The following is a 20,413-nucleotide window of genomic DNA, read 5'->3' as shown; positions in this document are numbered from 1 at the left end:
AGTTCGAGTTAGACCAAAATGGATGTCTGATTTTGAATGTGACATTGGTTCATGCTACTTTTTACCCCTTTTGTTTGAGTTGTGTCTTTCATGGGGGTAAGATGTGTTGTGTTTCATTTTGAATTTTACTAGGTATTGTTCCTTTATTTATGTTCGGGCACGTTCTTGTATTGTTTGTGTCTGTCGTCTCTCTTTCGTTCCAACTCCTTTGTGTCAGGTTCTAGACTGTGTTAGATCCTGACAGAGGAGCTGGGCTGAGAAGGAGACAGGACTTTATTCCAGAGCTGGACTGTTGGTGTTTTCCATATCGCAATAAATTCATCTTTTTTAATGAATACTGGATGACGGAGTTTACTTTACAGAGGTTCAGCAGGGTAGGTGCTGCTCACAGGGGGCGGGTGGGGTGGTGGGTGGGTCACACCTAGTTATACATGTAAATAAGCTGTGAGTGCTCCCATGACTCGAGTTTAGACTAGACCTGCTTCCTTGTTACTCACAGTTTATCTTTAATAGTCATTCACAAGTCATTTCTGAAACCGGCTATTAAACCAAAGTGTTTCCTCTCTGCTCTCCCTGCAGATCTGGTGTTTTTTTTTTTTCTTAGAGTTTTATATAGGGCGAACTAGACCCAAAGATATTGCATATCAGTGCGCTTTACATAGCACCAGTTTCGTTACCCAAGGAGACATTCATTAGGTCGAGCCTGGAGCAGCGCTTGCTCGACTTTTAGTAAGGGGGTTTTCAAAGTGCTGCCAAAGGCTTTTGGTGGCCTAGCACTTGCGTTCACGCGAGCGTGCACGCCCGCAACCGCCATGTGGGTTTCTGTGCGTGCCTTAATGAGCTTTCACTTTCGTGCTTGTTTATTTTTGCCTGCGCGCGCACACAACTCCCGGTCGCGGCCGCACGTTTTCCTTTCGGCCAATCATTGTTCTGAAAGCCTCGAGCATGTTGGTGTGATGTGCACCGGAGAAATCTAGAGGGTGAGTGTGTTGCGTCTCATTGGTCCGGGCAGAAGCGCTGCTGTCAGTTTCAGCAGCAGTGCTTCGACACGCAGAGCCACATTATCAGCCCTGTTTGAGCCACCTGTATTTGAATACTTGTTCAGCCTGATGCCCGCTCGCACGCGGGTCCGTATTTCACAGTGAACGCCTGCACGGCAAAAGTGACAATTTTGATCGGCTTATAGGGGCTAGCAAGGCGAGTCGCCCCAGGACAGAGGCCCTCTGTTATTGCTAGCGCTCAGCGCTCAGCACACCAAACCCCATAACTTTTAAGTTGCCAAATCAAGCCTCAGGCTGTCAAGAGACTTGCGTATCTATCGCAGTAACAGCACTTTGTGCCCACTGAATACCAGCCTCGAGCTGCCATAGACGTTCGCCCCCAGTGAAGGGCATCTTCTTTTTACTGGCTTAAAGCCTTTTAATCCTTGTTTGAATATTATTTTTCCATCTGTTACCATGGCAGAGGAGTGTGCAGGGGAAGAATCTCTACAGGTCTTGCCCTTAGATGATGAATTTTGTGAAGCGCTAGATGCTTCCGTTCATCGGGCAGTAGTGGCGGCCATGGGGTCCTTTGAGCGCCACATTACAGAGGTTGTATATGCCTGCCAAAATGCCCAGTTCCTCTCCAAAACAAGCATTGGCATAACCAATAGGTCTCGCCTTTGGGACCTTATAAGTGTTTAGCCACGCAACAGTTGATGTTGTTGCACCAAGGATATTATGCTGCATAACTAAATACTTATAAGGTCCCAAAGGCGAGACCTATTGGCTATGCCAATGCTTGTTTTTGTTAGGCACAGAGAAGTATTTGCCCAGAATCACAGGATGTTGAGCGTTGTTGCCGAGACTCGAACTCGGTTTCCAAGCTTCGATGTCGACCGCCCTAGCTGTAAGGCTACACTGGGGCAAGAAGCGGTTTCACCATACAGGGAAGTTCAGTGAAAGTTGCCCGGCCAAGTCTTGCGAAAGTTCAGATCTCACGGTCATGTTCATAAACTCTCATCTGGGTTTTTTCAGTCTTGCTGCTACTGTGCCAAACCCTTTCATTGCAGTGCATACCAAGGCGCGTCTCTAAATGTGTGTGCTGCCACTGTTTGAACAGTTGCTACATCAGGCTCAGTGAGTCCTTTTTTCTGTTTAATTCGCTTAGGAGACACAAATCTAAAGTCAACGGGAAATTAAACTGAGTAAACAAAAACATTAGAAGAAAATAATCTAATGGGATACAGATCAGCATAAAGGACATTAGTTATGGAAAGGGTAAACAGAGAGTTGTGCAAAGAAAACTATGGAGGAAGAGTTATACTGAGTGAAGTGGGTAAGTGTGACCGGAAGGATGGAGGTATTTATGGTGAATAATAATAATGATGAGGTGTAATATTAATCATTGGGAGGAGGTGTGGGGCACGACTGACCTGGTCTCTGAACTGGCTTGTGGCTCTCAGAGATCAGGAGTTATTGGGCATCTATTATGTCAATGGGAGCCTGTGACCTTAGATGTCCTGGGCTGAGTAACAAGTTCACCCTTTTAACACTTGACCCTCATACAGTGAGGTAAGAGGGCAAAGGCTTACTCAGGGATGCGGTGTTGTCAAGAAACGCAGACCTCAAGAACACCACGGCTCCAGCCCGGGCTTTGAGAGAGTGCTTTGTGCAGTCCTTCTGCAGATCTTGAGTGAACTGGGGTGCACTGAGATGAAAAATGAGCTGAGCTTTATCTGCATAAGTTTCCAACTCTAGACCAAAGGAGCAGATCAAAGAGGCAGGAGGGTGCACATATATATTAAAGAAGTGAGGAGACATGGTATATTGCCCACAACTGAGGATACATTTGCGTGAATTATAATTTCTCAAAAGACTATTTTGCAAGCGGTGCTAAAAAATGATGTGAACGTGGACAGTGCTTGGACAGCTGCTCCTGCGGCTTAGAGTCTGTCAAACGTGACGGACAGACGACAGTGTCAAACGCTGCTGACAGATCTAAAAGTGTCAGAGTCTTGGCACTGCCAACATCAGCTGCCCTTTGAAAGTCCTCAGTAGCAGCTATTAAGGCTGATTCTGTACACTGGCCCACCCTGAAGCCTAGTTGGGCATCCTTGAGAATACTGTTCCTTTCATACTTGCCTACCTGATTGCTATCTAAGTATTTTTCCTACTGCAGGATGTAGACAACTGGGAAATGCAGGGGAGTAGGTCTGAACTTACTGGGGGCGGCAGCGTCCCTTCCAGGCTTCTTCAGAAGAGGCTCTTTACCCTTCCTTGAGGGCAGGCGGCGCTTGGCCTGTGGTTAGGGATGCAGTGAACAGTGCAGTGAGTAGGGCCGCTAGGACTGGTACAAGGAGTCAAAAAAAGAAAATTAGGCAGCATGCGTGCTAAATATCAAAGTCAGAATAATGACGTGGTGTTTACACAGAATATCGGAAACAAAAATATTGTGGGACAAAAGATTGAGTCAAGAATATCGTGGACACAACTATTGTTAAGGTAAATTTCTAAAATTTCTATAGGTGTTTTACTACATATATTGTCACGTATATATACTTGATGATATACATATCTTCAAGGTGCGTAGATGTGGAGTTATGAATCGTAAATCTATACTTACCTATATGCACTTACCATCTCGATATTCTGTCCATGTGACCCTACCAATGATACTAAAAATCGAGAACAAATATTGAAAAAAAATATTGACAGGTTAGTAAGTCTAGATTTTCTATAACTAACTCGAGTCCACACAAATATCCCTACACCGTACATATATCGTTAAGGTGCACCGATGTGGAGTTAGAAACAGTGATTCTTTACTTCCCTAAATGGACTTACCGTCCAATAATTCCTTCCTCTATATCTATACTGTCCTTGATATTCTTGTATGTGGATAATCTTTATGTGGACATTTATTAGTACAATCAATTAGGAAGTCCATTCATAAGGGATGAGAATTACCCGAGGTAGTCTTGGCTCTCGCACATATGGGTTAGAAATTAAAACAAGCATTGGCATAGCCAATAGTTCTCGCCTTTGGGACCTTATAAGTGTTTAGCTATGATGCAACAGTTGATGTTGTTGCACCAAGGATATTGTGCTGCATAAGTAAATACTTATAAGGTCCCAAAAGCGAGATCTATTGGCTATGCCAATTACCAGCCACTGTTAAGCATTGCGTTTGTACCAGTGATTGCCACACTGTGGGAAACTCTTATCTGAGATCTTAACAGCGCCGTTGGTGACATACGACCTCTGGGAAGCTCAAAAATGAAAAGTAAAGATGGTCACCAATTGTAAAGTCTCCAAAGAGGGTATATACAGGAAATGTAAACTGCCTACAGAGCAGTTCCTTCCCACTAACATTTCTGGCATCAAGTAGTGGGAAAGCCCCCCTTCAACCACCCCTAATCCCCCCGGGCGTGTAAACGTACAGACTACTGGACTCCTGTTTACTTACAGGAAATATCTGCCATCTACTAATGTACACAGTTTACTTCACTGATGTAAATCACTGGCCAATAAAATGCTCATCCACATTAGCTTGTCTAAAACCTCAAACAATAAAAAAAATTCATGCGTACTAAAAAGTGCCATTTATTTTGTGTTACACGCTACCCAGAAGGAGGTGCTCTCTGACAACTATGTTGCAGGCTTCGCACCCAGCAGGCACTGCATTGAATACAAGCTCATTCGCTAGAGCGAATTGTTTGATTCTTAGCACATCATCTAATAGCCCTGTGACTCCATTACCCAAACTAGTCAAACCGTGAGTGACTCGGCTGACAGTGAGTGCTACACCAGAGAGTCGTTCCAGCCATTCACTTACCGGACTCCTGCGATTGTGCTGGGTTTTGCAGGCCACTATACTAAACATGTATTAAGATTAAGGTAAATCTGGAAATAATGTTTATATTGTGTATTTATTTGTATGTGTAGGTATACATTCATTGTATTCCTCTTCAATAGCCAATACACATGATGAAAAGCTGCGGATGCCAGCTTGCACTGAATTAAATCTGCTTATGTATCACGCTGCTGCGTACTTCCGGCTTACGTGTACTCTCAGCTGCGGATCAGCTGCTGGGCCGAGAGAGACCAGCATTGCTCTCTCAGCTGAAGAGAAATGGTTTTTCTTAATAGGTTGTTTCATGCCCCTCTCCCCCTTAATTGAATACACATAGCCCAAGGACTTGGACGCAACAAGGGTGAACTGTTTAATGTGGGGAAACCGCGAGGAGCGCACGCCGCTGCTTTTAACCCCCTTTATTGCTGCGGGCGGAATGAAAGCATGTTGGAATCGCTGGAGTTTGTTCAAGTAAACAAGCAGGGTTTTTTTTTTATCTCAGTTTATACAGGCGCGATGCAGATTCTGACACATTCTTTGCACTTCAGCTTATAAAACACGCACAAAACACTGACCGAGCAATAGCAAGGGAAGTAAATGCAAATATATGCACACACGCCCCCTCTCCGCCCCTCTTCTTTCGGAAAATTCAAAAAGAGACGTAGTTTGGCACGACGCTAGCTGTACGCGCCACATGGCGCAATGCCCGCAAGGTGGTCGCCACGAACCACAACACCACAGGTCTGAGGTAAACAAACGCCCTGTTTTTACAGCGGCAGCAGTGGGTGAACGCAGAAATGCTCGGCGTTCTTGCAGAGTCCGGTTTACCTGTGCCGAGCCTGTTTGGCACGTGAAGAGGTGACCGCTCCCACCACGTCACAGGAAGCCGAATATTTCACATAACATGGAGGCACTACCAATTCCGATGCCAGCGGTTTCCTGTAGGACTTTTTTATTATTAAATAAAGCAAATGCCGAATCCTTCTCGAAATGTTCTTTTTAAAAAATTCCAATAAATTGGGGTGGTCCTTTGAAAAGCTTTTTTTATATCTAAATTAACAAAAGAAAAGAATACCAACAGTGCTGAGCTGGGGGAATTAAATCTCTGCTTCTGTCTATGAAGTAGAATAAAACACCCATACCAGGAAGAGATGGAATCGCTCAGAGAAAAAAGAAACTAGAAACGGAACAAGCCCGCAAGTGGTGCGCGCTCCACAGCGAGACATCTGGTTTCAATTATCGCGCCCGCGGCTAGGCACGATAATTCAAACCAGATGGTGCCTGTGCAGGTAACCGCACGCATTAGGCCGTGGGCGGAGCAAAAGCGGGACATGCGCCCGCCTTTGCCCAATTGCGTGCTGTCTTTGTTAAAAAGACGCACGCAAAGGCCAATAGCCTGGGACAAAACCAAAAGCACACGCACGACTGTGTGCGAGCGTGTGGTGAGATTTCTAAAGCCCTTACATGAAGTCTCGCAGCCAGCGCATGCGCGCTGCACTAGGCTCGACCTAAAAAGGACTTTTTTTCATAACTTCCAGATCTCGTGAGATTTCAGTCCAGGAGATTTGGGAGGGTTTAAAGGAGGGTCTCTGCTACCTGCTTTATGCTTCTTGCCATCATGGGGGAGGAAGGATGAAAAGCGCTTTCTAAGAGAAAACACATTGATTTAGATCCAGAGGTGGAGGTGGCGGAGCAAGATAATGTGTCTCCTTCAGACGGGGTTGATAAGAAAGTGGATACAGCAGTAGAAAAAGGTTTCTGCTGCTTCAAACTTTGCCATGAGAGCATCATCTTATGCTTCTTATACAGTCCATTCCCTGTTGAAAGATTTTCAATCCCTAACGGAAGAGATCCAGGAAGGTCCTGACTGCTCGGAGAGACTGACAGCTGAGGAGCAGCAGGTCGGATTATGAGCGGATATCTTGATTCCCTTTCTGCTCCAGCTTCCATCTCACATTCTGCCATTTCAGCTACAAGGTACATTTGGATGCGGTCCTGGAGAGTGGAGACGTCCCAAAACACTATGCTAAGCCATCTTCCTTTCGCAGGAGGCAAACTGTCTGGGACACAGTTGGAAGAGCTGATAGAGAGATCAAAAGAAGACAGAAAATGAATGGCCCCGCCTCATTTTTCTGCAAGAGGGCATGGCTTTTCTGGTACACTCGGGTTTGCTTCTCAAAGAGGTTTGAGAAGTTCTTTCCAGCTCTTTCGAGGGACAGAACATGGCGGGAATGTCACTCCCTCAGATCAATTCTGGCATCAATCAGCACGAAGAGGGCAGTCAACATCTTAAAAATCCTGACTACGCGGAACCAGGGGGAGGTCGTTTTCTTCAGTTGTTCGAAATCTGGGGGAAATCAATATCAGATGTCTGGGTATAGGACATTTTATGCCAAGGTTACAAAAAAGGGTTTCAGAATGAGCTAGACGAATACTTTGCCACCACTCACAACCCTCAAAAATGTAAAGCTGTGTAGTATATACAGTATAGAAGACCTACCGAAAAAGAACACCTTCTTCCTGTTCCCCAGGAGGGATGGGGGATGGCAGTATTTTTGGTTCAAAAACCTTCAGGCGACTTCAGACCTATTCTGGATCCCAAAAGATGAAACCGATCTCTGCAATGCAGACCCTTCAAAATTGTAACTTTATGGTTCATTTTTCCTTTAACATCTGAGGGAGATTTTTGGGCATCTCTGGATTTAGTGTATGCTTACTTGCATGTCCTTATTCGTGCACGCTTTGAGTTTTCTCCATATTTGTGTGGCTGGAAATCATTACACCAGTTGAGGGTCTTGGCTCTTGGACTTTCCTTAGCACCAAGTGTATTTAGTAAAGTTCTAGCCGCCTTGGTGGATGTACTGCATGAACAAGGCATTACTCCTTTTTCTTATCTGGATGATTTACTAATCTGTGCATCTCCGTTCTCCAAGGCGTAGCATCATGTTCAGACTGTGTGCAGAGTCCTGCAGGAACACGGATTCCTTTTCAACTTCAAAAAATCCCAGTAGGAACTATATCAGACTACACAGCATATAGGTGTTCTCTTTCGAAGGCAGAAGGCAAAGGTGTTGGTTTCTTCCAGACCAAAGGACTCTAAATTTGACGCAGAGACTGAACATTTCTAAGAGATGTTGGTGAAGGAGTCAGCAACGGCAAGGGGGTGGTTGGGAGTCCAGGAAGAGATGTCATCTTGTCTACTGCTTCTCCCTTGGTCTCAGCTGTGTTTGTTCCCTTCGGTCCAGCACTTGTTGGGCCACTGGAGTCCATGGGCTCAAGAATACCAGAAGCTCATTCCAGTTTCACAGACTTCACGGCAGGACTTCAGCTGGTGGCTGATTCCGAAGGATCTGGGCAGGGGTCTCCTTCCGTGATAACTTCAGATCCACACATTACCTCTGCGGATGCCAGTCTGAGGGGTGGGGGGCTGTTTTGGAAACTCATTCTCCTCAGAATCTTTATTCCCAAGAAGAATGGAGGAACTCGTCGAACTGGAGGGACCAGGCAGTTTTTTTCAAGGCTCTTTAACTTTTTCTTCCTTTCATTCACAATCAGGCAGTTTAAGGACAGATAATCAGGTGGCCGAGGCATATGTAAATCACCAGGAAGGCATGAGAGCCTGAGACCTGGCATCTTTAGCAAGAGAAACAGGGTCCTGGGTAGAGTCCAGACTCCTCTCTTTGGAAGCGATTCCACTTCCGGGGAAGGGGAGTGGAATTGTGGATCAGTGTAGCCGGGTCTTTCATTCCTTCATGGCGATGAGTATCACCCCTGTGATTTTCCTGCAGATGATACAGAGGTTTGGGCTCCCATGGATGCGCACGTTGGCCAAGGACCGCAACTCAATGCTTCCCAGACTTTGCTTCCTGGGTCCCTCTTAGAAAGCTTGGGGCCAGGATGCTCTCTCAATTCATTGGACGAAGGCTCTGATTTATGCATTGTCTCCTGTTTCTTACTTCCCAAAGTTCTTGGGTAGGTGATTCCGGAGAGAGCCCAGGTCCTGTGGGTAGCCCCTCAGTTGTCACGGAGACCGTGGTTTCCCATTCTCCTCAGGTTAGCAGTGGGGAATCCCTGGCTTCTTCCAAGATCACCGTCCCATTTTAGGGGTTCCTGTTCTGCCACAATCCCCCCTAAAGAAGCACGAACTAGCAGTTTAGAGCTTAAAAGGGCATGACTAACTAGCTTAGGATGTTCTGAGGGGGTGGCTGATACAATTCAGCAGTCCAGACGGCCTTGCACTCTTGGAAATTACTACAGGAACCCAAAGAATTTTGAAGGTTGGTGTAGTACAAGGGGTTATTCTGTTTCCCCCTACCTTTACTCTAGATTTTCTAAGAAATGTTTTTTGCTACATCTTGCTCTGTCCACCTTAGCAAGTCAATTGGCAGCTATTAGGGCTTTTAGTGGTTCGGAGGTTGGGGAGATTGCAAACCAGGTTACTAGACTACTGAAAAGCTTCCCAAATAGGCGGCATGCAATCCGCTCGCCCATTCCCAGCTGTGTCCACCCATTAGTCTTTAAGGCTTCACCGGGTCCTCCGTTTGAGCTTCTGGAATCCGTGCCTTTATGATGTCAACATTCAAGGTGTTTTTTCTGGTTGCCATCATGCCTGGTGGGCAGCATGGGCACATTGGAGCTTTGTTGGTGGAAGAGTCGGACCTTATATTTTTTCCAGACAAATTTACACTGAGGACTGATCCAACTTTCCTCCCGAAAGTGGCCTCGTCTTTTCATTTTCCCAAATACATTGTTTTGCCTGTGTTTCCCCCACCCTTCTTCGGAAAAAGAAGCTTCTCTGCATTTGTTAGTCATTCATCTCAATCAATCAATCAGGATTATAAAGCGCGGTTGCTTCACCCGTTAGGGTCTCGAAGCGCTGTGGGATCATGCTGCGTGTTCCTATTGGTCGAACATCCAGGTCTTGAGGTCCTTCCTGAACTGCTGGAGCGATGGTGCGGCTCTGAGGTGCAGGGGAGGGTGTTCAAAGTCTTAGCCGCCACGTGGGAGAAGGAGCGGCCTCCGCTGTTTGCCTGGCCGATGCGTTGGCTGGCTGCTAGGGACAGGAATCTGGAACTAAGCTCCCTGGTGGGTTGGTGAAAGTTCACTCGTTCGTTGAGGTACACCGCTCCTTCGTTGTGTAGTGTTTTGTGTGCGTGGGTGAGCAACTTGAACTGCCATAGGGTGTTGTACTATTTATCAAATTTAGCCGAGTACAGAAAGGCGCAGTTCCTCCTTGTTACCTTTAGGACACCCAACAGAGGGCTTCGTCCAAACTCTTCTCCCTTAAGTTGACGGGTGAGGCAAACAGTTTTGTCCTCATATGATTTGTGCGGCCCCGCCCCTTTAGATTCAGTCAAACAAAGGTCAACAAGAGCCGTGTCTACTTCGTGGGCCGCAAACAAGTTTGTTCTCTCACAGAAATGTGTAATGCGGCCACCTGGGTCTCCCCAAATACATTTGTATCACATTATCGGCTGCAGTTGGGGGGTTCCAGCACTACTGCTTTTGGTACTGGAGTTCTTTCTGCAGTTTTGGATTACGTTGCAACAAAAAACAGACACTTGGTGTTGCATAAATTATGCTTCTGGGTCTTTTTGTGTTTTTCTTTCTATGTAGTAGAGCCATATACGGGGGTACAGCTTGAGTACATCCTCGAGTACAGCTTGAGTACATCCTCATTGGTAAGGACTGGGACAAGGAAGACAGAGGAGGAGGTAATGCTCGGATTAGTTACCAGTAATCTTCATTACTCCGAGTCGTACTCTTCCTCGTAACAGTCCTACGTTCCCTCCGCCCTCCCGGCTCCTTAGTCTCTTTTAGCTACGTGGTTCTATTATTGATTGAAATAACAGGATGTGGGGAAGGGTGAGTCCCTCTTCTATGTCCACAGAGTATAGGGGCGGGGTTTCAGCTTCTGGGATAAAAAGGTTGTTATTTGATATTTGGGGTGGCCTACGTCAGAGGCCACAGCCTCATTAGTAAGGACTGTGATGAGGAACACTACAACTCGAAGTGATTTGAACATGTGGACATTGGAGGAAATCTGGATGCAGCGCATTCCCCTCTCGATAAGTTATCGAAGCCTTCGGATAAATAATGCTGAGCGAATGGATGTCGCTGAGTGCCGGATCCTGGATGTTGAAGATGACGATGCGGCACAGTCCACCAGATTGTTGGCAAAGGAGAGGACACTTTGTGAAATTGCGGCCATGGGGATCTGGGGTCTTGAGGATCTGGAGGCCAGGTCCCGCCGCAACAACTTTAGAATGTTGGGTCTGTCGGACTCTGCGCAGATGGGCAAGCTGGAGGAGCGCGGAAGTGTTTGTCTGTGAAACCGTTCGGTGTATGAGCGCCCTATAAATATCAGTAACACAACGGAACATAACATAACAACTGTTTGTCCGTGACACCTTCACTGTTGTCCAAGAGGCCAGAAGGGAATTCTCTGATGGAAAGAACCGCTGCGTAGTAAAGGTGGGGGTTCCGCAATGCTGTATGCAGCAAAACAGAGGGCAGTGTTTGAGGGCAAACCTACTTTTTTGCGCATCACAAGGCGGCCATAACTTTGGGAAACAACACCGGCCATCTGGGGCAGCTGCCCCTTGGGCCTCCTCTGCCTGCGCCAGGCATGGCGAGGGCGTGGCGAGTGCTGGTGAATGCTTCTGGAGGGGGGGTGCTGCCCAGGGCACGTGGCACTCCAAGCCTTGCTGTACATTTGCAGCCCTGTCATTGGCTCCTCTGATGTAGTGCCTCCCCAGGCTGTGAGTCGACAGTTTCTGTGGGTTTCTCCCCCGGGCTGATGACGTCAGACCGCACCCGCTTGTGTAACACACACACAGCTCACTTCCTCTCCTCGTTTGTTTCCGTTTCCTGGTTTTCTTGGGGTTGAGGTTGTTTCGTTTGTTCAGGGCGGGCGGGTCCCTGCCCTGTTGTGGGGGCAGTAAGGGGGGGGTTGGAGGCGGTTTTTGGGGGGTATTTGTTGTTTCCATTGTGCGTGGTCACGTGTGGATATATCCACATGAACCGCGTACATGTGTGCACCGATCGGAGTGATTGATGACGGTTTCACACATTGTGTTCTTGCCTTCTATGGTGTTACCCCCCCCCCCCTCTTCTAGTCTCCTGTTTACTCCTGTAATGATCTATTTTGTAACATCTCCCTCATGCAAAGTAAACGGGTTCTATTGTACAGCGCTCTGACACCTTCGGGTAAAGTCCGCGCTATCAAAAATGCATTAAATAAATAAATAAAAATGTACACACGTCCCCATCCTGACGGGGGGGGGGGGCACTCGCCAGTCAGCCAGTTGCAAACTTCTTTATCACCTCTCCCCTCTCCCCCAACAAACACAGACACACCGGCCCCCTCCCCCAGTACCACCCCCTGCATCTCCAGAAAGCAATAACTGACGTCATATATTGGTGAGTTCACTGGCACTTTGATGGTGATCACGTGCAACAAGGACGGCTGCACGAAGACACAGGCAGAAATCTGCCCAATTGCTGCGCCGGTCGGTGGTCTCGGCTGGTGAAAGGACCCCTCTTGGGACCAGGAGGAGTGTGACAACAAAGCCCTATTGATGACGGGTCCTTTCTAGGGCACAGCTGCAGGACAGCTCAGGGGACAGGAATGAACCGGTTCTGCTGCTTCTGTCGTGACTAACAAGCCAGGATAGGGGGCGTGGCCTCTCGGCTCACGGTGTACATATAACCTGGTGTGCGGCTGCGGTGGAGTACTCAAGTCTCTGAGGAAGTCCGCCGAGGAGCACACATTGCAACACAGACACCCGCACCCGCAATCACACTCACCATGGGGGTAAGTATAGCCTGTTCTCTAGCTCGTTGTGTTAATGTGCCTGCTGCAGAGATCTGTGTTCAACTTGCAGGGAATTCTTTCGATTCTTGGCAGGGTGGGCTTCCACCGGGTGTGTCAGCCCAGGCCACAGCTTCCCGGGCCACAGCTTTCCGGGCCACAGCTTCCCGGGCACGCACACAGCCGCACCGAATACTTCACAGGTCTTTAAAAGACCATTTGCCTGTTAATGAGGCTTTGTTGTGTTTTCGCCCCTGCTTCTCCACCCGGCCTATTGTTGGAACAATTAGCCCCCTCCGAAATTATTTTTTCTTAGCTAAGTGTGCAGACAGGTGAACCCCAGTGTTAGGGACACTGTCCCGTATGCACACAGAGTGGTCTTCGCAGGGTGTGCGTGCTCTGAGTGTGCACAGGGGTGCACTCACTACTCTACAGTGTGAAGTTACAGGTATCACATATGGAGGATGGGTGAGTGTGCAGACAAATGAACCCCAGTGTTCACTGGTTGTACACACAGTGCTCTTCGGAGGGTGTGCGTGCTCTGAGTGTGCACAGGGGTGCACTAGCTACTCTCTAGTGTGAACAGTCAGAGGTATCACATATGGAGGATGGCTGAATGTGCAGACAGGTGAACCCCAGTGTTAGGGACACTGTCCCGTATGTACACAGAGTGGTCTTCGCAGGGTGTGCGTGCTCTGAGTGTGCACAGGGGTGCAGTGCACTAGCTACTCTCTAGTGTGAACAGTTACAGGTGTGATATATGGAGGATGGCTGAATGTGCAGACAGGTGAATCTCTGTAAGGGACACTGTCCCAGATGTACGCACCATGCTCTTCGCAGGGTGTGCGTGCTCTGAGTGTGCACAGGGGTGCAGTGCACTAGCTACTCTCTAGTGTAAACAGTTACAGGTGGGATATATGGAGGATGGCTGAATGTGCAGACAGGTGAATCGCTGTAAGGGACACTGTCCCAGATGTACGCACCATGCTCTTCGCAGGGTGTGCGTGCTCTGAGTGTGCACAGGGGTGCACTAGCTACTCTCTAGTGTAAACAGTTACAGGTGGGATATATGGAGGATGGTTGAATGGGCAGACAGGTGAATCTCTGTAAGGGACACTGTCCCAGATGTACGCACCATGCTCTTCGCAGGGTGTGCGTGCTCTGAGTGTGCACAGGGGTGCAGTGCACTAGCTACTCTCTAGTGTGAACAGTTACAGGTGTGATATATGGAGGATGGCTGAATGTGCAGACAGGTGAATTGCTGTAAGGGACACTCTCCCAGATGTACGCACCGTGCTCTTCCCAGGGTGTGCGTGCTCTGAGTGTGCACAGGGGTGCACTAGCTACTCTCTAGTGTGAACAGTTACAGGCGTGATATATGGAGGATGGCTGAATGTGCAGACAGGTGAATCGCTGTAAGGGACACTGTCCCAGATGTACGCACCGTGCTCTTCGCAGGGTGTGCGTGCTCTGAGTGTGCACAGGGGTGCACTAGCTACTCTCTAGTGTAAACAGTTACAGGTGGGATATATGGAGGATGGCTGAGTGTGCAGACAGGTGTATCGCTGTGTTAGGGACACTGTCCCAGATGTACGCACCGTGCTCTTCCCAGGGTGTATGTGCTCTGAGTGTGCACAGGGGTGCACTAGCTACTCTCTAGTGTGAACAGTTACAGGTGTGATATATGGAGGATGGCTGAATGTGCAGACAGGTGAATCGCTGTAAGGGACAGTGTCCCAGATGTATGCACCGTGCTCTTCGCAGGGTGTGCGTGCTCTGAGTGTGCACAGGGGTGCAGTGCACTAGCTACTCTCTAGTGTGAACAGTTACAGGTGTGATATATGGAGGATGGCTGAATGTGCAGACAGGTGAATCGCTGTAAGGGACACTGTCCCAGATGTATGCACCGTGCTCTTCGCAGGGTGTGCGTGCTCTGAGTGTGCACAGGGGTGCACTAGCTACTCTCTAGTGTGAACAGTTACAGGTGTGACATATGGAGGATGGCTGAATGTGCAGACAGGTGAATCGCTGTGTTAGGGACACTGTCCCAGATGTACGCACAGTGCTCTTCGCAGGGTGTGCGTGCTCTGAGTGTGCACAGCGGTGCAGTGCACTAGCTACTCTCTAGTGTGAACAGTTACAGGTGGGATATATGGAGGATGGCTGAATGTGCAGACAGGTGAATCGCTGTAAGGGACAGTGTTCCACACATGCCAGATTCGGCCAGAATATCCAAGTGAGCGCATCATCTCATAGACTGGGTTTCTTTGAATTTTTGGCCAGGGCTTTACGTGGGATGAAAAAAGTGAGGGGGTCACTAAAAGGGGTGTAGCCTAAACAGCATAACTAGGACTCTTCTCCAAGAGGCATGGCCAAAGCAATTTAGGATGTGACTTAAAGCACTTACATTAAAACCCTGTGCTTCCCATAGTGTGCCACCGACCAGTATCGGTTTCTGTTATTGCACCCAGACATATGACGTAGTAAGAGACATGCACCTAGAGCGAGCAGAGCTACTGGCGTGATAGTGTGTGTAAGCAGTAACAGATAAATGAATTACAGAAGTTTTGTTTGCAATAATTAGAACTAAAAGTGTTTTAAATTGTGAAAATATCGGACTGTGGATTAAACATTACAAAGGACTTTGGAAAGGGTGTTGGTCTTTTAGAGTCTCAGCCACTCCCGTGTTTTCCTTCACACCACACTTTTCTGCGGTCACTCTGTTAGACACTTACATCATTTTGCCCCAACCTCCTCCTGGAATCCTCCATCTGCATCCCTCCCATCCCATCACTTTCCTCCTCGGCACCCTCCTTTTCCTCCCCCCTGCATGTACTTCCTTGCCTTCCTTGCATCTTTCATTTTGATGCCCCTCACACACACAGCGTTGGCGATCAACCAGGCTGCCTGGCACTACACACAAACCTCTGCACGCCTGCAAATGTTTGTCCTGGGCTGTACCCATCCAGCACAAAATGCTATGCCTAGACCAATGTTTTGCACTTTGGTGTGCGCTGTACAGTGTGGCACAATGCACAAGCATACAGGTTTGAAGACATTAAAGCACTTATCGTTTTTAATGCGGCCACAAAGAGACATTATTGTTTGCCACAAAGGTGTGTCTATCGGTATTTGTAGCTTTGGCTTTGTGTCAACACCATGGGTGGTAGCTTGGGAATGCCCACATGCCACCTTTGCGATGCCCCCTTGACGCAAAGTAAAAGAAACACGTTTTGCAATGGAAAGAAAATTTGAAGTAAACATTTTATGCATGTCTGTCTCACTTTTGTGACACAAACCTGGTGCAAAATGTTAACAGATCTGCCCCTTGGTGTGTTGTTGCTTCGGTGATCTTGTAGGTCCCTTGGTGTGTTGTTGCTTCGGTAATCTTGTAGGCCCCTTGGTGTGTTGTTGCTTCGGTGATCTTGTAGGTCCCTTGGTGTGTTGTTGCTTCGGTGATCTTGTAGATCCCTTGGTGTGTTGTTGCTTCGGTGATCTTGTAGGCCCCTTGGTGTGTTGTTGCTTCGGTGATCTTGTAGGTCCCTTGGTGTGTTGTTGCTTCTGTGATCTTGTAAGTCCCTTGGTGTGTTGTTGCTTCGGTGATCTTGCAGGCCCCTTGGTGTGTTGTTGCTTCGGTGATCTTGTAGGTCCCTTGGTGTGTTGTTGCTTCGGTGATCTTGTAGGTCCCTTGGTGTGTTGTTGCTTCGGTGATCTTGCAGGCCCCTTGGTGTGTTGTTGCTTCGGTGATCTTGTAGGTCCCTTGGTGTGTTGTTGCTTCGGTGATCTTGTAGGTCCCTTGGTGTGTTGTTGCTTCGGTGATCTTGCAGGCCCCTTGGTGTGTTGTTGCTTCGGTGATCTTGCAGGCCCCTTGGCGTGTTGTTGCTTCGGTGATCTTGTAGGTCCCTTGGCGTGTTGTTGCTTCGGTGATCTTGTAGGTCCCTTGGCGTGTTGTTGCTTCGGTGATCTTGCAGGCCCCTTGGCGTGTTGTTGCTTCGGTGATCTTGCAGGCCCCTTGGCGTGTTGTTGCTTCGGTGATCTTGCAGGCCCCTTGGTGTGTTGTTGCTTCGGTGATCTTGCAGGCCCCTTGGTGTGTTGTTGCTTCGGTGATCTTGTAGGTCCCTTGGTGTGTTGTTGCTTCGGTGATCTTGTAGGCCCCTTGATGTGTTGTTGCTTCGGTGATCTTGTAGGTCACTTGATGTATCTTTGCTGCAAGATGTTTGGGTGATGTTGTGCGCAGATGTTTGAGCGGTGTTTGAGGTTTGTCGGCGTAAAAGACTTCCTACAGGTGGATTCACCCCTTTAGCTTAAACATCACACATATAAATTGATCAATAATTTTATATTCTGATGAAGACACACTTTATGTGAATGTTAGATTTGTTACATGTGATCCAGCGCGAAGGGTGAAATTTACATACTCTCCTTATGTCACAGATTCTTAACTACCAGGTTCATTCATACATTGATTGGTGGGGCCCCTAACACCAACACACTCCACATTCACACAATCTCACTCGAATCTGTACGCAGGAGAAAGGGGCTGCTGGACAAGTGGGTACCTTATTATCCATCAGGATTACATTTCTTAATATTTTATGTACACAGTCTATATACAACTTTCAGAATCCTGACTTTATCATCAAGGCACTCCACTGTTTGGTCGATGGACCAACTAGTTAGACTGGTTGATGGTGAATTAGAACCAGCTAAAACACCAGTAAAGCCTCGGAAACATTTGATATTTTCAGCAATTAATACCAAGAACCACAAACTTGTTTCTTATTATTTAAATTTTGTTTATCTCAACATTAATTGAACTCTTAGATCTTGCATTTATTGACTACAGCTTTAATTTCACTTAGGCATAATTTTAAGAAAAATGCAGCCGTTCATTTACCAATTGACAGGTGACGATAGCTTCAGACCAAATCGGGAGTTATCTGCATTCTCAGCAGAAGACTTTCCCAAGGAACAGGCAGTCAGACCCTCATCAAAGGATCAAACGGTCGTACAAAATACAGGATGCGGCATACTAAAGTTCAGAAATTTAGCAAAGTCCATACATCGATCCGGAGCACGGATCAATCCCACATCCAGTCTGACAGCTGAGAATTAATGAAACTCAAAGAAAATAACCCAAAAACAATTGCAGCCGCAACTCCAACGCAACACCCACAACCCAACGCCACGCACACAATGACTGGTGAGGGCTTTTTTATACCCTTTTCCGCCTTACTTCATACAGGATATGGCAACTTTAGGGGCAGACCGAATGTTCTGATTGGACAGTTCGGGGTTATCAATACTTCATTGCACTTTTCCCAGTGCAAACTGGTTCTCCATGGTGACTTGGCACAAGGGTCACAACTTGAAAGTTATTTTTCCTGTTTCTCATGCAGGAACGGCAAATGTATCTTTTCAGGGCAAAAGGGTCCTATTGACAGGTTCATCCTTTGTCTTCTCCCAAGTTCCATTCGCTCATCTTCTGGCTTGCGGTCAAGTCCCAACACATTGTCCTTGGCAGGGAACATGACGTCAGGAGTTCATGTCACCACGTGATCTCGAGAGCCCCCTGGGCATGCGCAGAAATCATCGCGCGCACAGGGTGGCATCTGCTTCAGAGAACGCCGTCTTGGGTACTGCGGCCTAGCAGGCCCGAACGTTAACTTAAGCAAAAATAGACATAACAGCAATTAAAATATACAAATGAAAGTTCTAATGTTCAAACCCACAGTAATCCCAATACATATTAGTATTTTCCTAGCTGCAGCAACATTTAAAGCGATAATACTTACCATACGACAATCTTTAGGGCACAAAACAATCACAAAGCAATATAAACCATTCAATTTGACCAATTTACGGTTAATTTGCGCACTAATGTTAATTAATTAATTTTGCCATGCAAATGGCAATTTAGTCCCATGTATTTTTGTGTTTATCAAGGTGCAAACGTTGATTAGTACCACTTCCACTTCAAACAGGTTATGTAAATTAATTTTAGTATGATTACGTAATTAATTTCATGCAAATGAGAGGAGGTATACAAAATGTTGTTTTACCTGCTCCATCACATGCTTAACCCACGTGGCAGCCTCATGTTTGCCTTGTAGATTTTTCATATTCAGCATATGTTGGCACTGCAAATAGTCACAATAGATGTGTTGTATTGTTCGCAGCGCCTCTCTGCTAACAACGCCTCGTCTTCTCTTTTTCAGAAACTGATTCAAGCGCTGGTGGTGCCCTGGCTCTGCCTCTGGTTGGCCACCGTCCTGGTCCCTGAGGTCAGCGCAGAGGAGTGCTCAAAGGAGAGCTGTGCTATTGAGGCCTTCAGGTGCCAAGAAGAGAATGCGCAGTGCTGCAAACAGTATGTCGGCTGCCCCTGCGATCAGCAGATAAACGCAGAATGTGACCAGTTTAGTGACAGCCTGGTGCCTCTGGGGGCGAGCATGTACACAGATTTTGCGCAACGAGAATGCATCTGTAAGTGCAACCTGAAGCTTGACTGTGCCTATATCAAGTGCCCGGATATCCCAGATAACTGCAAGCGCACAATGCAGCCCGAGGACGGCTGCGAGCAGTGCGTGGAAATCTAGCGGAGAAGATGTGTACGCCATCCCGTGTCATGATGTGAAAGTGCTCAACCCTTACTTGATCCCCCTGGCAACCAGCGCACAATGCAGCCTGTGGACAGCGGCCTGCAGTGCTTAGAAGCCTAGTTTAGAAGATGCCTGTTCCTTCCAACGCCACGCTGTCAAAGGGCTCTGTAGGGTTGTGGACTCACCAGGCACTAGCTTTCTGCAGAAGCTTCTGAAAATGATTGTGCTTTAATAGAATGCAATAAAGATCTGAGCTGAGTGACTGCTTCCTGTCTTCATGTGCTGCGCCGTCAGGCTCTGAGTGCAGTTGTGCAATCCTTGTTGCTAATATTGTGCTGTTTTATCAACCTACCACACTACACTCCTTCACAAACCGCAGGGCCGCACTCCGCTCCCAAGGCTTTGGAGATCATTGTAAACCTCTCCCTGCTTGTATATATCTCCATATTGAACATGGGCATTGCTTCGCCTGCCATCCCGGGTGCAGAACCTTCAGCACTCCGAACCAAGATAGATATTTTATCTGCTGGCCTAGCTAAAACGAAAGGGACTTTAGGCAGCCAAGCTGAATGTTTGGCTATTTCTGAGCAGCGCATCTCTGACATTGGGGATAATGCAAATGAGGAGGGGAAACTGCAAAAACTGGAGAAAGACCCTGAAGCCACTTTCATTAGAAACGTAGACCTCGAGGTGAGATCGAGAGCAAATATCCTATGTATAGTAGGGCTCCCCGAATCCACGAATACTGGTCACCTGGCTCAGTTCATTGACAATATGTGGAAATAACTATTTGGACCCAGGAGTTTCTCCATGATGCTTCTGGTAGAGCATGCCCATGGTGCCCCAGCATCTCAGCTGCGCCTGCCCCGTGCCCCTCCTAGACTCATCAGCCCTTATAGCGAGGTTGCTCAACTATCACGATCAGGCCGCTGATCGATGACTTGCCAGAGAGAAGAGGTATTTGCTCTATGAGGGTTGTTTAATTTTGTTGTTCCCTGACTTTACAACAGCAGTTTAGGAGGTGCTCAGAGCATTTGTGTTGGTCAAGTAGAAACTACAAGAGCAAGGGTTGTGATAGGCTGTGTTGAATCTGGTCACTCTGAGGGTCGATCACAATGGCAAATCCCTCTTCTTCATAAACCCGAAGGCAGGGATGTTCTTGCAG

General features: G+C 47.5%; 1 protein-coding gene across 1 annotated transcript; it reads left to right on the top strand.

The window, feature by feature from the left end:
• The first annotated feature begins 12,250 nt into the window (after positions 1 to 12,250).
• Positions 12,251 to 19,507, top strand: LOC146799861 (fibulin-2-like). Its single transcript, XM_085620757.1, has 2 exons — positions 12,251 to 12,652; positions 18,868 to 19,507. The coding sequence occupies exons 1-2, from the start codon at positions 12,647 to 12,649 to the stop codon at positions 19,243 to 19,245; spliced, it is 384 nt and encodes a 127-aa protein (XP_085476883.1). The 5' UTR covers positions 12,251 to 12,646; the 3' UTR covers positions 19,246 to 19,507.
• The last annotated feature ends 906 nt before the right edge of the window (positions 19,508 to 20,413 follow it).

This window comes from Triturus cristatus, chromosome 8, assembly GCF_964204655.1.
Source record: "Triturus cristatus chromosome 8, aTriCri1.1, whole genome shotgun sequence".
In the NCBI taxonomy this organism is placed as follows: domain Eukaryota; kingdom Metazoa; phylum Chordata; class Amphibia; order Caudata; family Salamandridae; genus Triturus; species Triturus cristatus.
Note: the sequence above shows the minus strand (reverse complement) of the source record. Positions and strands in the feature narration are given on the sequence as shown.